At 51.0% G+C, this 17,795-nt stretch overlaps 3 protein-coding genes across 3 annotated transcripts in view; 1 reads left to right on the top strand and 2 right to left on the bottom strand.

The window, feature by feature from the left end:
• The window catches only part of LOC309413445 (junction plakoglobin-like), a gene marked incomplete at both ends in the record, with an annotated part of 11,045 nt that extends 6,594 nt beyond the window's left edge, over window positions 1-4,451 (bottom strand). The window contains 7 exons of the mRNA XM_082010567.1: window positions 886-1,048; window positions 2,076-2,165; window positions 2,345-2,430; window positions 2,913-2,959; window positions 3,455-3,524; window positions 4,095-4,259; window positions 4,386-4,451. Coding sequence (XP_081866693.1) covers window positions 886-1,048; window positions 2,076-2,165; window positions 2,345-2,430; window positions 2,913-2,959; window positions 3,455-3,524; window positions 4,095-4,259; window positions 4,386-4,451 — 687 coding nt within the window. The remainder of the gene's footprint in view (window positions 1-885; window positions 1,049-2,075; window positions 2,166-2,344; window positions 2,431-2,912; window positions 2,960-3,454; window positions 3,525-4,094; window positions 4,260-4,385) is intronic.
• Window positions 4,452-6,322: 1,871 nt separating this feature from the next.
• Window positions 6,323-9,763, top strand: KLHL10 (kelch like family member 10; the record flags this gene model as incomplete). Its single annotated transcript, XM_082010568.1, has 4 exons — window positions 6,323-6,757; window positions 7,376-7,993; window positions 8,702-8,851; window positions 9,392-9,763. Exons 1-4 carry the CDS (start codon window positions 6,338-6,340, stop codon window positions 9,761-9,763), a joined length of 1,560 nt encoding a protein of 519 aa, XP_081866694.1. The 5' UTR covers window positions 6,323-6,337.
• A 4,644-nt stretch (window positions 9,764-14,407) lies between these two features.
• Window positions 14,408-16,598, bottom strand: KLHL11 (kelch like family member 11; the record flags this gene model as incomplete). The annotated part of the gene is made up of 2 exons (XM_082010403.1): window positions 16,087-16,598; window positions 14,408-16,004 (listed from the first exon to the last, which is right to left on the bottom strand). Exons 1-2 carry the CDS (start codon window positions 16,557-16,559, stop codon window positions 14,408-14,410), a joined length of 2,070 nt encoding a protein of 689 aa, XP_081866529.1. The 5' UTR covers window positions 16,560-16,598.
• Between the last annotated feature and the right edge of the window lie 1,197 nt (window positions 16,599-17,795).

Below are 17,795 nucleotides of genomic sequence, written 5' to 3' on the forward strand. Positions count from 1 at the left end.
TGAGTACCAGCCACGAGATTTTGGAGACAGTCCCCTGGAGTCCCCTGTTGCGGGGCAAACCCTTCCCAAAGGTGAGAACAAACCCAAAGGATGGAGATCCTGGAGACCTTGGTCAGGGCTCCGTGCTTCCCTGGAGCTAGTCAGAGGCCACGGAAAGCCGCAGCCAAGGGAGCCCCAGGGCAGAGCAGGGCCCTTGCAGAAGGCAGGACTGTCACGCTGTCCCATGCTCCCCCGAGGACTGCCCGTCCCAACACCCCACCCGTGGGAACAGAGGGCTTCATTGTAGGAGACGTGCAATTTTCTAGTGTGCATTGGGACCCTTCAGGCTTTAGTACACCAGCAGAAGCCTCCCGAGCTGCTTTAAAGGACATCTGGCCTTTAGATCAGGAGACCTCTGAGGTTAACTCCATCCTTACCCACCCCAGGACGGGGCGCACAGCGCTGGACACAGCGCACTTCTGCCGCCAAAACGCAGGTCCGAAAGGCGAGGAGCCCCCGAGACGGCGAGCGGACGCTCGGCTGCTCCTGCACCCTGCCTGCCCGCCCTCTCCACCCTCTGCTCGCTCTCACTGTCGATCCAACTGCCGGTGAGGGCAGGGGAACCGCGAACCCCCCAGTGCTGGTGTTCAGAGGGCCGCTACGGTGCCGGCAGGTCGCAATCCCCGATGGCAGAGCAAATGGGGCGGGAGGCCACGACCAGCCTCTAGGGCCTTTCCACGACCCAGCAGAGGGTCAGCCCCGTCTCCAGGGATCAGCTACCCAGAGACGTTAACGGGCAGCTTTTAACCCAGCAGTGTCTCTGTTAAACGTATCGCAGCCCTCAACTCCAGTCGAGCAACTCGCTTCTCCGCAAGCTCGCCCCACGTACGTGACGCACAAACTCACATTGTCGTCAAAGTCCATGTAGTTGGACACCACGTTGACATTTGAGTAGAAGACGTTGGCCTGACGGATAATCTCTTCGAGAATGTCACCGACGCCAGCAGAGAAGATGAACAGGGGGATGTTGTACTTATGCAGCTGATCAAATAATTCATTGAACCCATCCCTAGAGCAGAAGCGTCCGTTACACGGTACGGCGTTACCGCCTCGCGGCGAGGCGCCCGGTGGACTGTGGGCTGGGAGCACTCTCACAGAAACTCTCACAGAAACGCACGCACGAGCTCTGCAAAAGTCACGAGCTTTTCGTGGCACCAGCGTTTCTGTGGCGTTCACCGCGCGGGCGGGGGGTGCGCAGCAGAACCCCAGGCCCCTCCTGGGAGCAGCGACGCGGCGGGGAGCCGCACGGGGACGCGCAGCACACGCGCCATTTGCCCAGCATCTCCCAAAAGCATCCAGCTCGTCGCCGGGGGCAGGAGGCACGGCGCGCCTGGACGCAGGCCCGCGAGAGCGGCTGCCGCCAGCCCGCTCGGACACCCTGCGTTAGAGACGTGCCGCAGGCCGGACTGGCCGCGAGGACGATCGGACAAACGCGTAACGCTCTCAGGTGGCCAGGACGCGGCTCCTGCGCAGACAGGGAACTTGGGCCATGAGGCGCAGGCAGACGGCACCATCTCCTCCCCGAGCCTGGCAGCTCGCTCAAACCAGCGCTCCCCGAGCCCGTGTTAGGACCGGCGCTGCCCAGACCGGCTTTAGCTTTAAAAACTTGAACAGCAAGTTTTAGCGCACCGTTTTTGTGCCGTGGGTGACACCCGATGCCGAGCCAAGGGCCTGGATAAGACGCAGCGGTTACAGCTGGGCGGAGGGAAAATCCCTCCGGGAAGAGGGGAGCGGCGTGCTGCCCCCCGCCCGCCGGCGGGCTCTGGCCAGCGTCCCTCAGCCGCTCCTCGCTGAGGCTCCAGGGGGGTGGAAGCGGCTCCCGAGCAGGAAGGAGTCAGCCCCGAGCGGAGCGGCCCGCAGCCTGGGAGCGGGCTCAGGCTGCGCCTCGCGGCCATGGCCTTCGGCTCTTTCATGGCGCGAGCTCAGCCCCAGGAAGGGAGGGAGGTTTGCATCTGCCGCGCTGGGGAGACCGCGCGCAGACCCGGGAGAAAGCAAGGAGGGAGAGGGCCACCGGCAGCCGAAGCCCGAGCCCGTACCTCAGCATCACGTCCGATTCTCTGACTATCTGGGCTATGTCACCCTTCTGGATCTTCTGCTGCGACAGCAGCTCATGGGCTCTGGTCCACCTAGGGAAAGGCAGCAGCGTGAGCTTCCCGGGCAGAGACCTTACGGCAGTCAGAAAAATAACAACTAAAACTTCCCGGTATTGCTGCCAAGCCTATAAAAGTTCAAGCCTTGCGTCTTGTAGTCCTCAGGGCAAGAAGTTGCCAGGACAAGGCTGAGCTCGTCATATACAGGCACTCACCACTCCACCATGAGGGGAGACTTCTCTTCCAGGGTCCGGTTGGGATCGATTTCAATGGGATAGTAATAGTGCAGCAGATCTTTCAGCTGGAGTGTTGCACAGATAGAAAAAGAACAGAGCGAACATCACATCTACAGAGACCGTAAATAAGAAAAAAAGCCTTTCTAGATTCCCCAAAGCATCACGCTTCCTAATGAAAAACAGCCAAAACCATTTCACTAAGCAACCTCACCCTGAGCAAACCTGGGGATTTTGGAAGGAAGCGTTAACCCTCCGCAGCCTGGCTGACTCTCACCTTGCTTCAAGTACCGCAGGTACAGATGCACACCCACACACCCTTCCTCCCCTTACCAGACCGAAAATGCCACAGCTGAGCATGCAAATTAAATTTCCCTTTTTAACTTCTCCTTCCACTACCGTTGGCTGAAATGCAGCCTGGACACGTGCCCCAGTCTCTGTCCTGGCAGCAAGGCACAGCTTTTGCCCCGTCACGCGAGCCAGTACAACCTCCTGATGGTGGGTGACAGGGCCAGAGACAAGAAGCAGTGCCTTACGAAACAGCACCTACCTTCTTCTTGCTGTCCTCACTGATAACACGACTGTTATCGAGGATATCTGTAAAGACGACAAAAAGACAGTGTTGTAGCCCAGAAACATAAAAAGGCTTTCTACAAGGCAGCTATCCTGCGTCTCCAGCGCCAGGTCTCTCCAAGGACGAGCCGCGTGTGGCATATTGACCCCAGCACAGGCTCACCGCGGGCTCTCAACGCGGCGGCTCCCGCTGCGAACCCGCAGCACACGCTGATCGCAGGGCATTGCTCAGCTGGGGGAGAGCAGCCTCAACGCTAGCAAGCCGCAGGATGCAAATATTAGAAGGAGAAGCAGCAGAGACCAGGAGACAGCTTCTGCAGCGGGCTGGGGGCCGCCCGGGGGTCAGCAGCCGCAGCTGCAAGCGGCCGAGGCCCAGAGCTGCACCGAGAGCAAAGACGACGGAGCGGGCAGGCTTGGCAAGGGAGGGAGGTGGAGGATAACAGGAGCCACAGAGACTGAGAACACAAACACGGCAAGCAAACAGAATTAGCAACAGTAAAAACAATGGCTTCGACTCACTGTGCGAAGTGGGGCAGCGTCTGCCGTTGCACCCAAACCTGCTCAGCGTCATGTCGAAGTCAGAAATTACCTGGAAGGCAAGAGAAGAGCAAAACCATGTGGGACCCCGCACACTCTACCTTTGCCATAGCCAGCCAAGGGTGCTGCCGCCTGCGAGGCTGCAAATCCAGCGCTGGCTCGTCTCATGCGAGAGCACAGACTCGCAGCGGGGCACAGCGGCAAGAAACGTTGACGCTCCTGCCAGCCGCGAAGCAGATGTCCTCATCCAAGACAGCCAGCACCCCTCCCACCCCAGCACTCTTATCAGCACCAAAAGGCTTAATCCTGCTGACTTATTGCCGTGGGTGGAGGGGGGAGTGTTTGGGGATTGGCTCATATTTATAGCTTGCATAACAGGGTAGAAAAAGGCCCATCCAGGGAGAGCCACCAGCCCGGGCCTCGACAGGAAAACAGCCCGGTCCCTGCCTCTCGTCTTGGGCTTCTCCATCTGCAGAACGTGTAGCAGGCGCTTCCCTGCAGTGGGCTGGAGCCTGGCTGTGGCCGGGGAGGCTGAGGAAGAGTGGGGCAGCTGAAGGCAAGGACGGGACGCCAGGGCGATGCGCCCATGCCCCACCGCAGCCCGAGCAAACCGGGCCAGCACCTGCAGCTTGTTCATCCCCTGCTCCTTGATGGACCGGATTATCCCCATCACGCGCTCCGGCTGCTGTATGCGGACCGTGGCCTTCTCCAGCTCGGGCACCTGCAGGCAGAGACCCCCGTGCCGTATCGCCCCGCGGTCCCACGCAACTCCCGGCGGCCCGATGCCCTGCAGCCCCCGCTGCGCTCCCCATCTCCCCCCGCCCCAGGGCCGCGCTCCCCGGCCCCGCTCCCTCGGGGGCAGCCGCACCCCAGCCCTCGGCCCCCACCGCCCGCTGCTCCCAGCCCGGCCCACGCTCCTTATAGCCCCCGGGCCCGGCTGCCGGCCCCGCTCCGGCCCCGCAGCCCCCGCGCTTACCATCGCGCTCCGCTCCGCGCCGCTCCGCGCCGGGCGGGGCCGCGCCGGGGCCGCGCAGCCGCGGGGAGGAGCCGGCGCGGGGGCGGTGCCGGGGCCGGACCGGGGCCGGGGGTGCCCGGGGTTGCCCGGGGCCGGAGCGGAGGTGCCCGGAGTGCCCGGGGCCGGGGGTGCCCGGGGGTGCCCGCTGCGCTCCGGCCGGGGCTGCGCCTCCGCCCCGCGCCAGAAGCGGCTCCGGCGGGAGCGGCCGGTAGCGGTGCTTGCGGTTGCGTTTCCTCTGCAACACGCTCCGAGACAGGAAGGCGAAAGAGAAAGGACACATAAAGAGTTTGTGAAAATAAAAAAGTACATGGCAAGGGCCGTCTTTTTGCCGTCACACCTCCCCCAGCGTTACCACAAAACTCATTTAACTTAAAAAAACCCACACCGACGGTAACAGGAAAAAGTGAAAACTGTTTCCCAGCCTCTGCTGAGCCCCTCTCAGAGCTGCTCCTCGGCACCCGTGTGACCTGGCGAGGCGCAGAGGAAAAGCAGTTGGCCGTGAGCGAAGCCAAGGAGGAGCCACTGTCCCCCCGCTCGCCTCCCCTCGGCCCCGGCGGCACCTTCCCCTCCTCCAAATCAGCAGCAGGCACGGCAGAGGCAGCGGGTTGTGGCTTCACCACTGACATTAGCCAGCCTGTGTCCCAGCTTGCTCCTCGGGGGGCTGGTAAAGGGCCCTTCAGAAGCAGTCGGTGCTTACATTTGGGGAGCTTTATACCCGGACTAAAGAATATGAAAAAGTTGCAGAGGAATCACAAGGCTGGTTTTGCTCCGAGCAGCCATGAACGGGGGCAGGTACAGGGTCCAGTGCCATCTGGGCTGTGCTTGAGTGCAGGCTGAAGGCAGCCACGGAGCGAGGGGGCCTGGAGGACCAGGACCCCATTGCCTGCGGAGGGGCTCACAGCCGGTCCTTGGGTCCCCCCCACATCTGTGATCTCATTATGGGGCATATTCCAGAACCACCAAGACAGACAGGGTTTCAGAGACGATGTCGGAGGGCAAGGACAAAGCCCTGTAAGCACTTCAGAGAGAAGCACCTTCCAGCGCCTCAGGCTTCAACATGGGCGACAGCCTGGCGCCCACCGGATGTGCATCCTCACACATGGAGAGGAAGATGAGTGCTATGGCTTGCACGGTCTTCAATGAGCTTCGCCTGGAAGGGAAGCTCTGCGATGTGATTATCAGCGTGGATGGTATTGAATTCAACGCTCACAAGAACATCCTCTGTAGCTGCAGTCACTATTTCAGGTCAGTGCTTGAAACAAGAGGGGATGGGGACAAGCAGTATTTCCTAGTCTGCGTCACACTGCCTTAGTGCATCTCCAGTGCTTACATCAGCGCTAAAACTCTCATCCAGCAGTTACCTGTAGTCCTGGTACCTGCCCAGACACCAGAATTAATCTACAACCTAGTATCTAGCAGCAGCTCTGGAAGCGGTGTCTGATGAACCCCCAGATGTGGTGCAGGGCTGGGAGCGTGGCCAGCCTGGCTTATCTGCCATCGGGCGGGAGGTTTTCCTTCCCCACACACCATTATTCTCTGGTATTCTTGTTGAAGGAAGGCGGCCGCTTGCCCTGTGGCTCTCTGTCCACAGCCAGAGGCTATGACTCCTTTTTAAAACCACCAGCTAGTAAAACATTAATTAATAAACTACACAGCCTCCCAGCATGGCTACTGCTAGTGCCCAAATTGGTGCCCAGGGAAGAAGGCACAGGGGACAACGGGGTCAGGGTTTAGTGCAGCAAAGCTGTTTTTTCCTCCTGCACTGCTTTGTTTTTTTCAGGGCTTTGTTTACCAGCAGCTGGAACAACGCAGAAAAGATAGTATATAGGATCCCTGGCACTACACCCGAAATGATGAGGCTCATTATCGAGTACGCCTACACCAGGATGGTACCGGTCACGGCTGACAACGTTGAAAGTTTGCTAACCGCAGCAGACCAGTTCAATATCATGGGCATCATCAGACTGTGCTGCGAGTTCTTAAAATCCCAACTATGCTTGGAAAATTGCATCGGCATCTGCAGACTCACAGATTATTACCACTGTCCTGACCTGCGAGAAGGAGCCTATGTGTTCATCCTCCATCACTTTGAGGAGATGACCAAGGTGTCTACAGAGTTTCTAGACCTCTCCGTCAACGAGCTAAAGCACATCATTGAGAAGGATGAGCTCAACGTGAAACAAGAAGATGCCGTATTCGAGGCCATTCTGAAATGGATTGCTCATGACCCGCAGAACAGGAGGCAGCACATTGCAGTCTTGCTGGGCAAGGTCGGTGCTGTCACGGCGGGGCTGGCCCTGCAGAGCTGGGCACGGGGCAGCTGAGCCAGAGACACTTTGCATTTCTTGTAAGATCAGAGGAAACTGCAGCCTCCTAACGCTGCTCGCAAAGAACTGAGCTTTCAGACCATTAGGCTATTGCTACGCTGGGACACGGATAGATCCTGCGCTGGGGTTGGGGCAGACCTTTTTAAGTGCATGTTTCCTCATGTTTAGGCTTAAGTTTAACTGTTCCCCACGAAGGGCCGAAGTTCACATGGGATGACGTTATCTCCACGTACACAAAGTTTATGGGCATTTGCCTGCACAAGCTATACTATGCAAATAGCTGCAGTGTTAGGGCAGTTTCAGACTGCGTACAGGAAAGCACCGTGCCAAAGCAGTGGCAGACTCCTCACCATAAAATCGAACGATTTACCCTTGCACACCACTTTCTGGACTAGCTACAAAATACACACTTAATTCTCTGGTTCTCTAATAAACTTTAGACAACACTCTAGCCTGAAAGCAAAGCCATCCAGCATTGGAGCTATCCACGAAGGATACCAAGGTGTAAACCATCTGCATTGATATTCATTAGTATTCTAACCCTCTTTCTGCATTTTTCAGGTTCGACTGGCACTGATGCAAGCAGAATACTTCATGAACAACGTCAAAACGCACGATTATGTGAAGGACAATGAGGACTGCAAAGTTCTCATCATAAACGCACTGACAGAAATGTACAACCTCAATATGCACGGCCCATCATACTCTGACTTCGCCAACCCGCTCAGTCGGCCTCGCCTGCCCTATGCCATCTTGTTTGCTATCGGAGGCTGGAGCGGGGGGAGCCCAACCAACGCCATTGAGACATACGATGCCCGTGCAGACAAGTGGGTGAACGTCACATGTGAGCAAGAAAGCCCCCTTGCCTATCATGGCACTGCTTATTTAAAAGGCTTTGTCTATGTTATCGGAGGATTTGACAGCGTGGATTATTTCAACAGCGTCAAGCGGTTTGACCCACTTAAGAAAACATGGCAGCAGGTTGCACCCATGCACTCGCGGCGCTGCTACGTCAGCGTCGCCGTTCTCAACAACTTCATCTACGCCATGGGAGGGTTTGATGGATACATGCGCCTCAACACAGCAGAACGGTACGAGCCGGAGACGAACCAGTGGACGCTGATTGCCCCCATGCACGAGCAGAGAAGTGATGCTAGTGCCACCACGCTGCATGAGAAGGTAAACGGGCCAGGAGATTACGGAAAGCAGTTAAGGTTGAAGTATGGCACGCAGGACAAGGAACCAAACAAACGTCAGCGCACAGCATTACACAGCGAGCAATTGCCTGTCCTTTCATATGGCACGTATTGGGGTAGGGACTTTCATAGAGCTCAGCCTCCTACTGGGCTGTGTACCTGATAAACACGGCTACCGCTCCGAGCTCATCCTCTAGATAGAGAAGAGGAGCTGTGGGAGCAGGAAAGGTAACAAATGCTGCCTTTAACGTGATGAATCATTTAGAATAACGATGAAGAAAGTTCACATAAACCTTACTCATTAAATCCTGGAGCTGCAGTTACAAAGCTCTCCAAGAGGCAGCAACGTACTGGTGCGGCAGAGATGAAACCAGGAGTGGTAAACCCCTTCCAGAGCCGGTATTACCAATAGCCCACCCGCTGCTGGACGGTACTGTTCCTGGCCACAGGTCAAACACCATGCCTATCTGCTTCACGCAGTTCAGGAAATGAAGCGTCTAAATCCTGCTGGCCTGAATAACTCGCTGCACTTTTATTTCAAACCCAGGATGCCAGGACCATTCCCATTAAAAAAAACAAATCAAACCAAACCTCCCCAAAAATCCACCCACGCCATTCATTTTCTCTTCATGTTCTCTCACCAAGAATGTAACTGCCCTGCTCACATTTTTTTTTCCCCTCCTGTAAACAGGTGTATATATGTGGGGGGTTCAATGGAAATGAATGCTTGATCACAGCTGAAGTGTATGATGCCACAACATATCAATGGACCTTTATAGCCCCAATGAGAAGCAGAAGAAGTGGAGTAGGTGTGATTGCGTATGGAAACGAAGTGTATGCGGTAAGGGAGAAGTGGTACCTCTGCAGAACACTACCCAGTGCTTGTATACTTACTTTTGATAATCCGCATTTCCTAGATTTTCAGGCTGGCCATTTGCTCATAAAGTGAGATTTGGGGAAGAAAGTCAGAGCCAGGATGGTTGATATGCCTCCTGAGAATATTATCACCTGCACACTTTTTGTAATGAACAATGTGTGGACAATTTTTAAGCAGCTGGAGGAAATAAATTACTTTCTGCTGCTGCTAACAGCATTAGCAGCACAGAACATTTGCTTCGTCCTGTTTATCCTACCCATGTATTGCATTTAAACTCTGTGAAATCCGACAGTTGCACAAAATACTTTTGGAAGCTCCAGCAAGAACAAGGGAGCAGCCTGCAATAAGCAAGCATTGCGTTTTGAGATGGCATGCTCTTGGCAATGCTCAAACTGAAGTCAGTGAGGCAGGACCAGTTCCCATCTTACTTGTGTGCGGAACGATTGCGCTCACACAGCGGGTGAGGAAAGGCCTATTTCAACTCCGTACCTTTGGCATTCACAGGTAGGAGGATTTGATGGAGTCAACCGGCTTCGGAGCGTGGAAGCTTACAACCCCGTTGCCAACACATGGCGCACAGTCCCCACCATGTTCAATCCTCGCAGCAACTTTGGCATCGAAGTGGTGGATGATCTTTTGTTTGTGGTTGGCGGCTTTAACGGTTTTACTACCACTTTCAACGTCGAGTGTTACGATGAAAACACTAATGAGTGGTACGATGTTCATGACATGAGCATATACCGTAGTGCTCTGAGCTGCTGTGTGGTGCCAGGTCTATCTAACGTTGGGGAGTACGTTGCCAGACGAGACTGCTACGTGGACAACTCTTCAAAGGAAGTCAGGTTCACTTCTTCAGCAAGTAGCCTGCCTGTATAAACAGCTCCACTTAGCTAATAAAGTCTTCTGAGCAGCAAGCGAATGCATTCACTTATTCTAAAATAAAAACAATTGATACGGGCCAAAAGAATAATTAGTACTTAAAACATTAAAACTACAGCACCACTGTATTGAGTTTGCGTGGCAAGGTTTTAAGTAGCGGGGGAGCTGCAGGGGTGGCTTCTGTGAGATGCTGCTAGAAGCTGCCCCCGTGTCTGGCAGAGCCAGTGCCAGCCGGCTCCAAGACAGACCCACCGCCGGCCAAGGCCGAGCTCATCAGTGACGGTGCCAGCGCTTCGGAGATAAGAGAGTTAAGAAGGGAAAATAAATGGCACACAGCAATTGCGGCAATCTCAGGGGAGCGAGAGTATGTGAGAGAAACAACTCTGCAGACACCAAGGTCAGTGCAGAAGGAGGGGGAGGAGGTGCTCCAGGCGCCAGAGCAGAGATTGCCCTGCAGCCTGTGGTGAAGACCATGGTGCGGCCGGCTGTGCCCCTGCAGCCCGTGAAGGTCCAGCCAAGGTCAACCCACCACAACCAGAAAATGTGTATCAGCCACAGCCTACATAGCAACTTAAAAAATAAAAGGTAAAACAGAATGCTAGAGAAATAAAAGGTTTATTTTCATTAATTCACTTATTACAATAAACTTTAGTACAGTGTATTTAAGGTAAAGAACATTACAGTAGGATTTGTTTAAAACAGCCTATACACACATACTACTTTACCTTACTGGAAGTAAGTACAGGAGTGCTGCTTCCCCAAGCAGTCTGTTGAAGTCTACATTAATATCGACAGGAGAGTACAGCTGCCATGATCCACAGCGACATGGACCTATGAGGAGTATCTGACTATTAATGGTCTTCAAACATCTCGTTAGTTCCACACTTTACATTCATATTACTAATACGATCGATCCTCGGGAGCACCTGTTTTATCAGACTTCCACTCAGGACTGTCAAATTAGAGATATGATTGATACCCTAACATAATGTGGACATAGCTGAAAATAAATTTAAGCCATAAACCACTTATTTTAAACTTGCTTTCTTAAGCCCATTGAATGTTACAACATACTATTACAAGCTTGTGTCAAAAATAACCTAAAAAGTTGCAATTCTTTGTGACTCAGTTTGTCAGTAATGATCAGTCTATTCCATGACACACAAGTTGAGCCAATAGTTCCGATTTTAACATTTACTGTAATGGAGAAAAATTATATTGGAACCATATAGCAGAATGCTTGGCATAGATATTCATTATGCATGCTGAAAAGTTGGCATGTTTTCTTCACTTCTGGAGTGGTATCCTACTATGTGCAAGAGAAAGTCTTATTAAAAATACATACAAACCCAGCATACGAACAGAGTATTTAGGTAGTTATAAAATATTATGTACATGTATGGCACCTAGGAAATACTACAGTGACTGCTGAGCGCTAGGCAGGATGTGTCCTAATCCACTAATACTTTGAGCAGAAAGACAGGACATGAAACATGCATTTTGTGGCATGTATTCAGTACCAGTATAGAGGTATGATTGTTATGAGGAGGAGAAAATACTCCACCTGATGTTCTTTTACATTAGGAAGGCCAGAAGTCAGCCTTCTAATACTTACTGAATATACACTATGATCTTACTGACATTTAACTAGCCACTATAAACACACTGAAGGAACTCCCAGGCTTTGTTTACAGGATCATTTTATAAACACCCAGCAAGCCACGGCAGTCAAGGGCCACAAGGAATTTGTTATGTGATTCACAGGTTAGTGGGCTAAATTACAGCCAGAGTCAATAATGCAATTCTTCTGAACACCTACATGTGATACAATGGATAGTTAAGACTTGTCAGTTAAAAACCGTGCGCAATGCAATTGGTCCACTTGAAGTCAAGGCTAAAAAAAACCCCAACTACTTAAAAATTCCATAGAATTGGCATAGCAAAACTTAGAGCAAACTGGTGCTGTTCACAGTGCTCATCACTCACCATGCAAACAGAGCATACAGAGATATAGTGCATCACATACAGAATCATGGCTGGCATTCACAAGTTAAGCTGTCCAGATGCCAAGCTGTTTTGACATTGACTTTGAGTGGAATGTTTTTAGCAAACTATACAGCTTGTATGTCAGCCAAAAGTTCTCATGGTAAGCGCAGTATCAATTTTGCTTAGAAAAAGACAGCAAGTTTGTTCTTGCATCTAACCTTGTTGCATGCTGCCACATGTTAAACTATTTAGTTCACATTCCAACTGAAATGATAATCTTGGTATTTCTCCCTAGAAATTCTCCAGATTTGCTGACGGACCACAAGAGGGCTTTAACAGAGCTGTGGTGGCCTGACATACTACCATCCTTCAACTGCTTATTAAAAATCCCTACAGCAAAGTCAGTGGGATGGAGTACATAAACTCTTCTCAGCTGCTTCTGTGCGAAGTCTGGTAAAGTATCTTAAATTCAGCTCCCATAAATTTAGGTTAAATCAATGGACTTAGTACTAGAGCTGTGAGGCATTTTCACACTTCTATTCACAAACCCTGCTGCAGGGGCAGTAATTTTTAAGCTACTCCAGCCAAATCTGCAAGAGTTCTTGGGCCAAACTCCACTGATTAACCCCTTGCTTACAAGCCTGCATGAGCTGATTTGGTAACAGTCACTTCTGAACATCAGTCTTAAACTTGAACAAGCTGACCTATTTCCTCTCTTGCATTAGGCCAGCATCGTACAATTTAATCTGCCCTAACAATCCAACAGGCAAATAAAATACAACACAGTTACCATATATGAGTAAAGTGAGACTGAACTGTTAAGATTTTCAAGGCGCTTTTTTTTTTTTAACAAGGCTAGATTATTCTGTTACAAAAAGACAAGTTATAGATCTCAAAAGTGGCAAGTGAACTGCAAAGTGAAGCATTAAGGATGTACACATCAGAGAAACCTTTACACACTGTGTGGTTGAAAGACTTACCCAGTGTCTCAGATATGATCTAGGTTGCCTGCTGAATTGGAAAATGAGAAGTATCAGCTCAGAAAGCTAAACAATTAAAAAAGAAACAAAACAAAAAACCAAACTGTTTAGAAGTTCTTTTGCAAAGAAACTGCCCACATCAAAAACACCAGCAAATCATCATATGAACCGAAGACAGTAAATAGATTCTCCAACAATGTTTGTCTACACAAATTTTGGAACACCCTGCTTACTCCTTCCTTTCCCTTCCCTATAATCCTGAGTTAGGTTGCATGTGAAAACCTGGAACATTCAAATGAAGGGAAGGATGGGGAAGAAAAGGAGGTAAGAAAGATGCACTGAATCCACTAGTAACCTAAACTGTCCTGGAGCTCTTCAGATCAGGGAGAAGGAGTGTTCAGTAGGACAGTTAACTGAGGCAGGGATACTCTAAAGGAAATATTCCACATTCAATTCCTTGGGAGTACAGCAGTAAGCTAACCAGAGCACTGATTTATGTAAAGCACCTCAAAATCCCAAAAAGTACTTAAATCAGCTTAAATCTTACTGCCACAGTAAGTGGGGAAATGCAAATATTTAGAGACTATGACAACTCAACTATCTCACTTCAAGAGGAACACGAAGGGCCGATTCGTTAAGGAGCACTGCAGCACAGCTACTGGAAGTTTCTAGGGAAAGTATACTGAAGGCAAAGGGTACTGATTGTCAAAGACAGGCTGGAAACAGGGGGTTCTTCTAATCACTTTTTCACTAGAATTAAAACGTGTGCAACATTTGAGAAAGCATCTACAAGTAGCTCAGGTTTCAATCTATTACTGTGAAATAATCTCATTCTTACTAATCCACATTGATAGAAATGAATAGTCAATGTTGGTGAGTGGCTACTTTGCTGGTTTTCACTCCTTTTATCAGGCTGATTGTTGACCCAAGTTTCTAATGAAGCTGTCAAAGACAAACTCGAAGCATCCTCAGATATACCTGAAAAAAAAAAACCCTACTGCCTCGAGTTCTCTGTTTTACCAAGTGTCTGATGTTCTACCAATCATCCATATATAAACTCTGCAGCCTTTCCAGTACAGATACAAAATATTTAATACACATAGAAACATCCTGAAGTAATTTTATAAAGAAAGATTGTGCTTTTGTTTTCATATATAGTTAGAACTATTGCACTTGCCTCCAACTTGGGAAAGGTAAGTACACTAACACCAAATATATGTGAAATTTAGTCACTGAGAAGGAGAGAATCAAAGGAATGTCAATATATAAGTGCAAATAAAACAGGTGCTTTCAAGCACACACAAATGTAACCACTAAATTATTAAGATAGAGATCTTTGATTTTCAAAATAGAACTGTTAGAGACTACAGAAACCCTTGAAAACAAAGATCTGAAGAGAGAAATAACAGACTTAATGTTCCCAGAGATATTTCACAGCCCGTTACAGGCTACAGTTTTTCCCTGGGCACCATTAAGTAATATTGTTGGATTCACATAGTTTCTCAACTCCCATCCATCCTCAATTTCTGAGCTTCTTAATTTTCAATACATTAAAAAAATGCTGTTTTTATGCATCAAATCCAATCAACGCCCTCGCCTTATAAAGACATACCAAGCCTAACAAAATGATTTAGCACAGTATTTCCTAGATTCATCAGGAGTGATATTCCAGAAACTAGCACTCAATCTGCGAGCGTGGCATTCTCCGTAAGCTCAGGGAGTGTCGGTGTATTTCCTGCATCTGCCTTTCCTGCATTTGCCTTATTCTATCTTTTTGCCACATCAAATTTTGTGGCATAGGGTATCTTTGTGTTCCCTGCAAGCACCTGAAGGGAATTCTCACATGGCAAGCTGTTGCTCTGCAGCGAGGCTGAGGCATAGGAGGCAGAAGCATCCAGCGCTTTCTCTCAGCACAGTAACGATAGGCCTCTTTCCTGTATTGCTTATCAATATCATCGCTGTTCTTCCACCCCCCAATTATGAAAACATCATCTTTATAGTAACAAATAGCTGCTCCTTCAATGCTAAGAACCTCTGGGGGTAAACTTTCAAGTATTTCATCTGAGGCCCTGCCAGAGATCTTTATCTTGGCTTCCTCGTTATCTATAGGGTAACTCTTGGGGCAACATGATGCTGTATGGTAAAAGTTTGTGTTAGCAACGGACATCTGAAAAGAGCAATAATTATCAATGAGTGGCAGAGACTCCACATCCTGCCATTGTCTTGTTTCAGCATCGTATCTGATAATAACTGCTCTCAATCCATCTTCGCTATCACTGTCAACTGGAGTACGAGCAGCAACATAAACAAAACGGTCTTCTACAGAAACAGCTTTGACATCACGAAGAATCTTTGGTGCTGACTCCAGGTTAAGCCATTTGTCTTGCTCGGGATTATAAATGGCCACATCTTTAAAGCCAGGACTGAAATTGCCATGTCCACCAATACTGTACAAGTTTCCTTTAACTTCAGTAAGGCCAAAAGAATGCTTTCTGGTTATTAGATTTGAGACTTGCTCCCAAATATTTCTGTTTGGATTGTACCTTTCTACAGTCTTGGCAAACCCTGGTTCCATGGAGCCAGCCACATAAACATAAGATTCTGTCACAGCAACAGCATGCCCATCAAGATGATTATGTATGTGCGGTAAGTTTACCCACCTATCTTCATCGATGAAATACCCTACGCACTCACTCAAGTAATCTCCTCCCTCCGATACACCACCAATCACCATAATGACGTCCATGTTTTGTCCAAAACGCGGCAACAATGCTACAGGACAAGTGGAATGTTGTAGATTACCAGACTGCAAGTTCTCAGACCGCAAGGCATGACTCTCCACAGCTTCAGACACTAGTTTAACACAGGCTTCATTGCTTGATACCAGCTTTTCAGATTTGACGTGGCGAGTAAGGTAAGTAGGTTTCATCTGAGACAATCTAAGCAGTTTAAAGAGATCTTCAAAGTACCTCTCTCTTTCCTCAGGATTTTTCTGAACCCACTTCAAAACAGTCTCAAAAAGGATTTCTTCTGAGTCCACTGTGATCTCTGAGTCCGAGAGCCAGTCTCGGATGAGGTGAAAGGGTAAAGTGTAGAACTCCTCATCTTGGATAACTCTGTGGAAGTTTCTCCTGATCATATCCTGAGCTTTGAGGGCCAGCTGATTCAAGGAATACATGTGGGCTAAGCTGTGAACTGCCACGCAGTTGGAGAGGTTGAGTTTCTTCTTCAGAAACTCTCCGCAGAACTCTTTTAACCGGGTCAGTAGAAACCTGCAGAACAAACGAACAGGGGTGACGCTGCGGCCCAGCTGCCGCCAGTCTGGTTGCCGCCTGCCCCCCGGGCCCCGCTCACCTGTCGGCCATCTCCAGCACCTCGTGGACGTTGCCGGGGCTGACGCGGATGGTGCCTGTGTACATGAAGCCGACGACGGCCTCCACCGTGTCAGGGTCGGGGCCGCCCTCCGAGCTCCACTTCTGCAGCTCCACACGGCCTGAGCGCGATTCCGCAAAGCCCCCCGAGAGCAGCGGTGTGAAGTACTCGGTCGCGGCGGCCAGGACGGAGCGGTGCGCTCGGTACTCGCGGGCCGCCCCGGGCCGCCCGCCACCGAAGGCCAGAGTGATGTCGCAGTAGAGGCCGTGGCGGCGTTGCTCATTCTGTCGCCAGGCCAGGTCGGAGCAGTGCGCTGGACACCCGAACTCCTCCGCCTCCGCCTCCCCATCCACCCCGCCGCCACGCGGGCTCCCGCCCTCCGCCTCTGCCGCTGGCGGGCCGGGACCCGGCTGCGGCTGAGGGGAGGCCGCAGCCGCCGCCATCCTGTCCGACATGGCGGGTTGCAGCCAGTGCGCCTGCGCGTAGGGCGCCGGCGGCGCGCGTGCCTGCGCCGTGCTGCCCCCTGGCGGGGAGGGGACGCCGCCGCCGCAGGTAAAATGGCGGCCGGGGCGCAGCGCGGGGGGGTTGGCACATGTGCAGGGCCCGCGGCGCCCCGTCCCTTCAGGCCGGGCCGCCGTCACCTGGGGCCAAGGGGATGTGACCGAGGTGAGTGCCCCTCTCGCTCCTCAGCGAGCAGAGAGGGCGTTTGGGCCAGCACCGCGGCAGATGCACCAGCGCCCCCCCCGCCCCAGCCTGCCCGCTCAGGCGAAAGGCGGGACGGGGGCAGGCGGTTCCCGCTCCCCTCGCTCCGCGGAGCGCTGCTGCCCGGCGAGCGCGAAAAACCCGTCAGGAAGGAGCTGCTGGGCCTGCCCCAGGCAGGGGTTGAGGCCTGCCCTCTCCCCGGATGCTGCTCCGTTTTGGGCTCGCCCTGGTGCTGTGGGGTGCGACAGCCAGAGCCCCTGTCAGTGATCCTTGCGGTGTAGCAGCAGGGAGCGTGCTATGCGCCGTGTAGGCCCAAAGGAGGGGATTGCTTTGCCACACTGCCTAGGTACCAGAGACCAGAAGTACATGTATAGTTTTATTTAGAACCTTGAGCTATCCTTTTGATTATTTTTCTCCTCAACATCCCTCCTCAAGGCAAGGCCGCAGGGAAGGGACTTTACATGAGGTATTCATTTACTCCAGCTAAGGTATGCTTTTTTTTTTTTTGTTAACCGGGGTAAAGCAAGCTGTAGTTGGTTATTTCAATGTGTACTATACTACATGATACAGTTCTCCAGTTCTTGGATACTGCTATATTAATTATAATTACTTTCCTCCTTTTTCTTCTCCCATTTGCTAAATTTCATCTCTATAGAGCCTGAACCATGATAGATTAAGTCTGTATGTAAGGTTGTGGTTTTGGGGTTTTTTTTTTTCCTCCTTCTCTTAATGAAAAAACCACCATGAGAGGAACAACTGCTCATAGGTTTGTTATTTTTATAAACAACTGTTTCTCAGCTTGTCACACATTCCATCAGACACAGTTTGGGATCAACTTTTACACACCAGAAGTGGAAGATGAACAAATGTGTAGTGTATCATTTATTTGAGTTAGGTTCCAATACACAGACAAGTAGGACACTGAAGGTGTTACTGAGATTATTTTTGCATCTGCAGATAACATGAGTGACATTTCATATACCAGCAAT

Source organism: Phaethon aethereus (genome assembly GCF_964289735.1).
Source record: "Phaethon aethereus genome assembly, chromosome: 25".
Classification (NCBI taxonomy): domain Eukaryota; kingdom Metazoa; phylum Chordata; class Aves; order Phaethontiformes; family Phaethontidae; genus Phaethon; species Phaethon aethereus.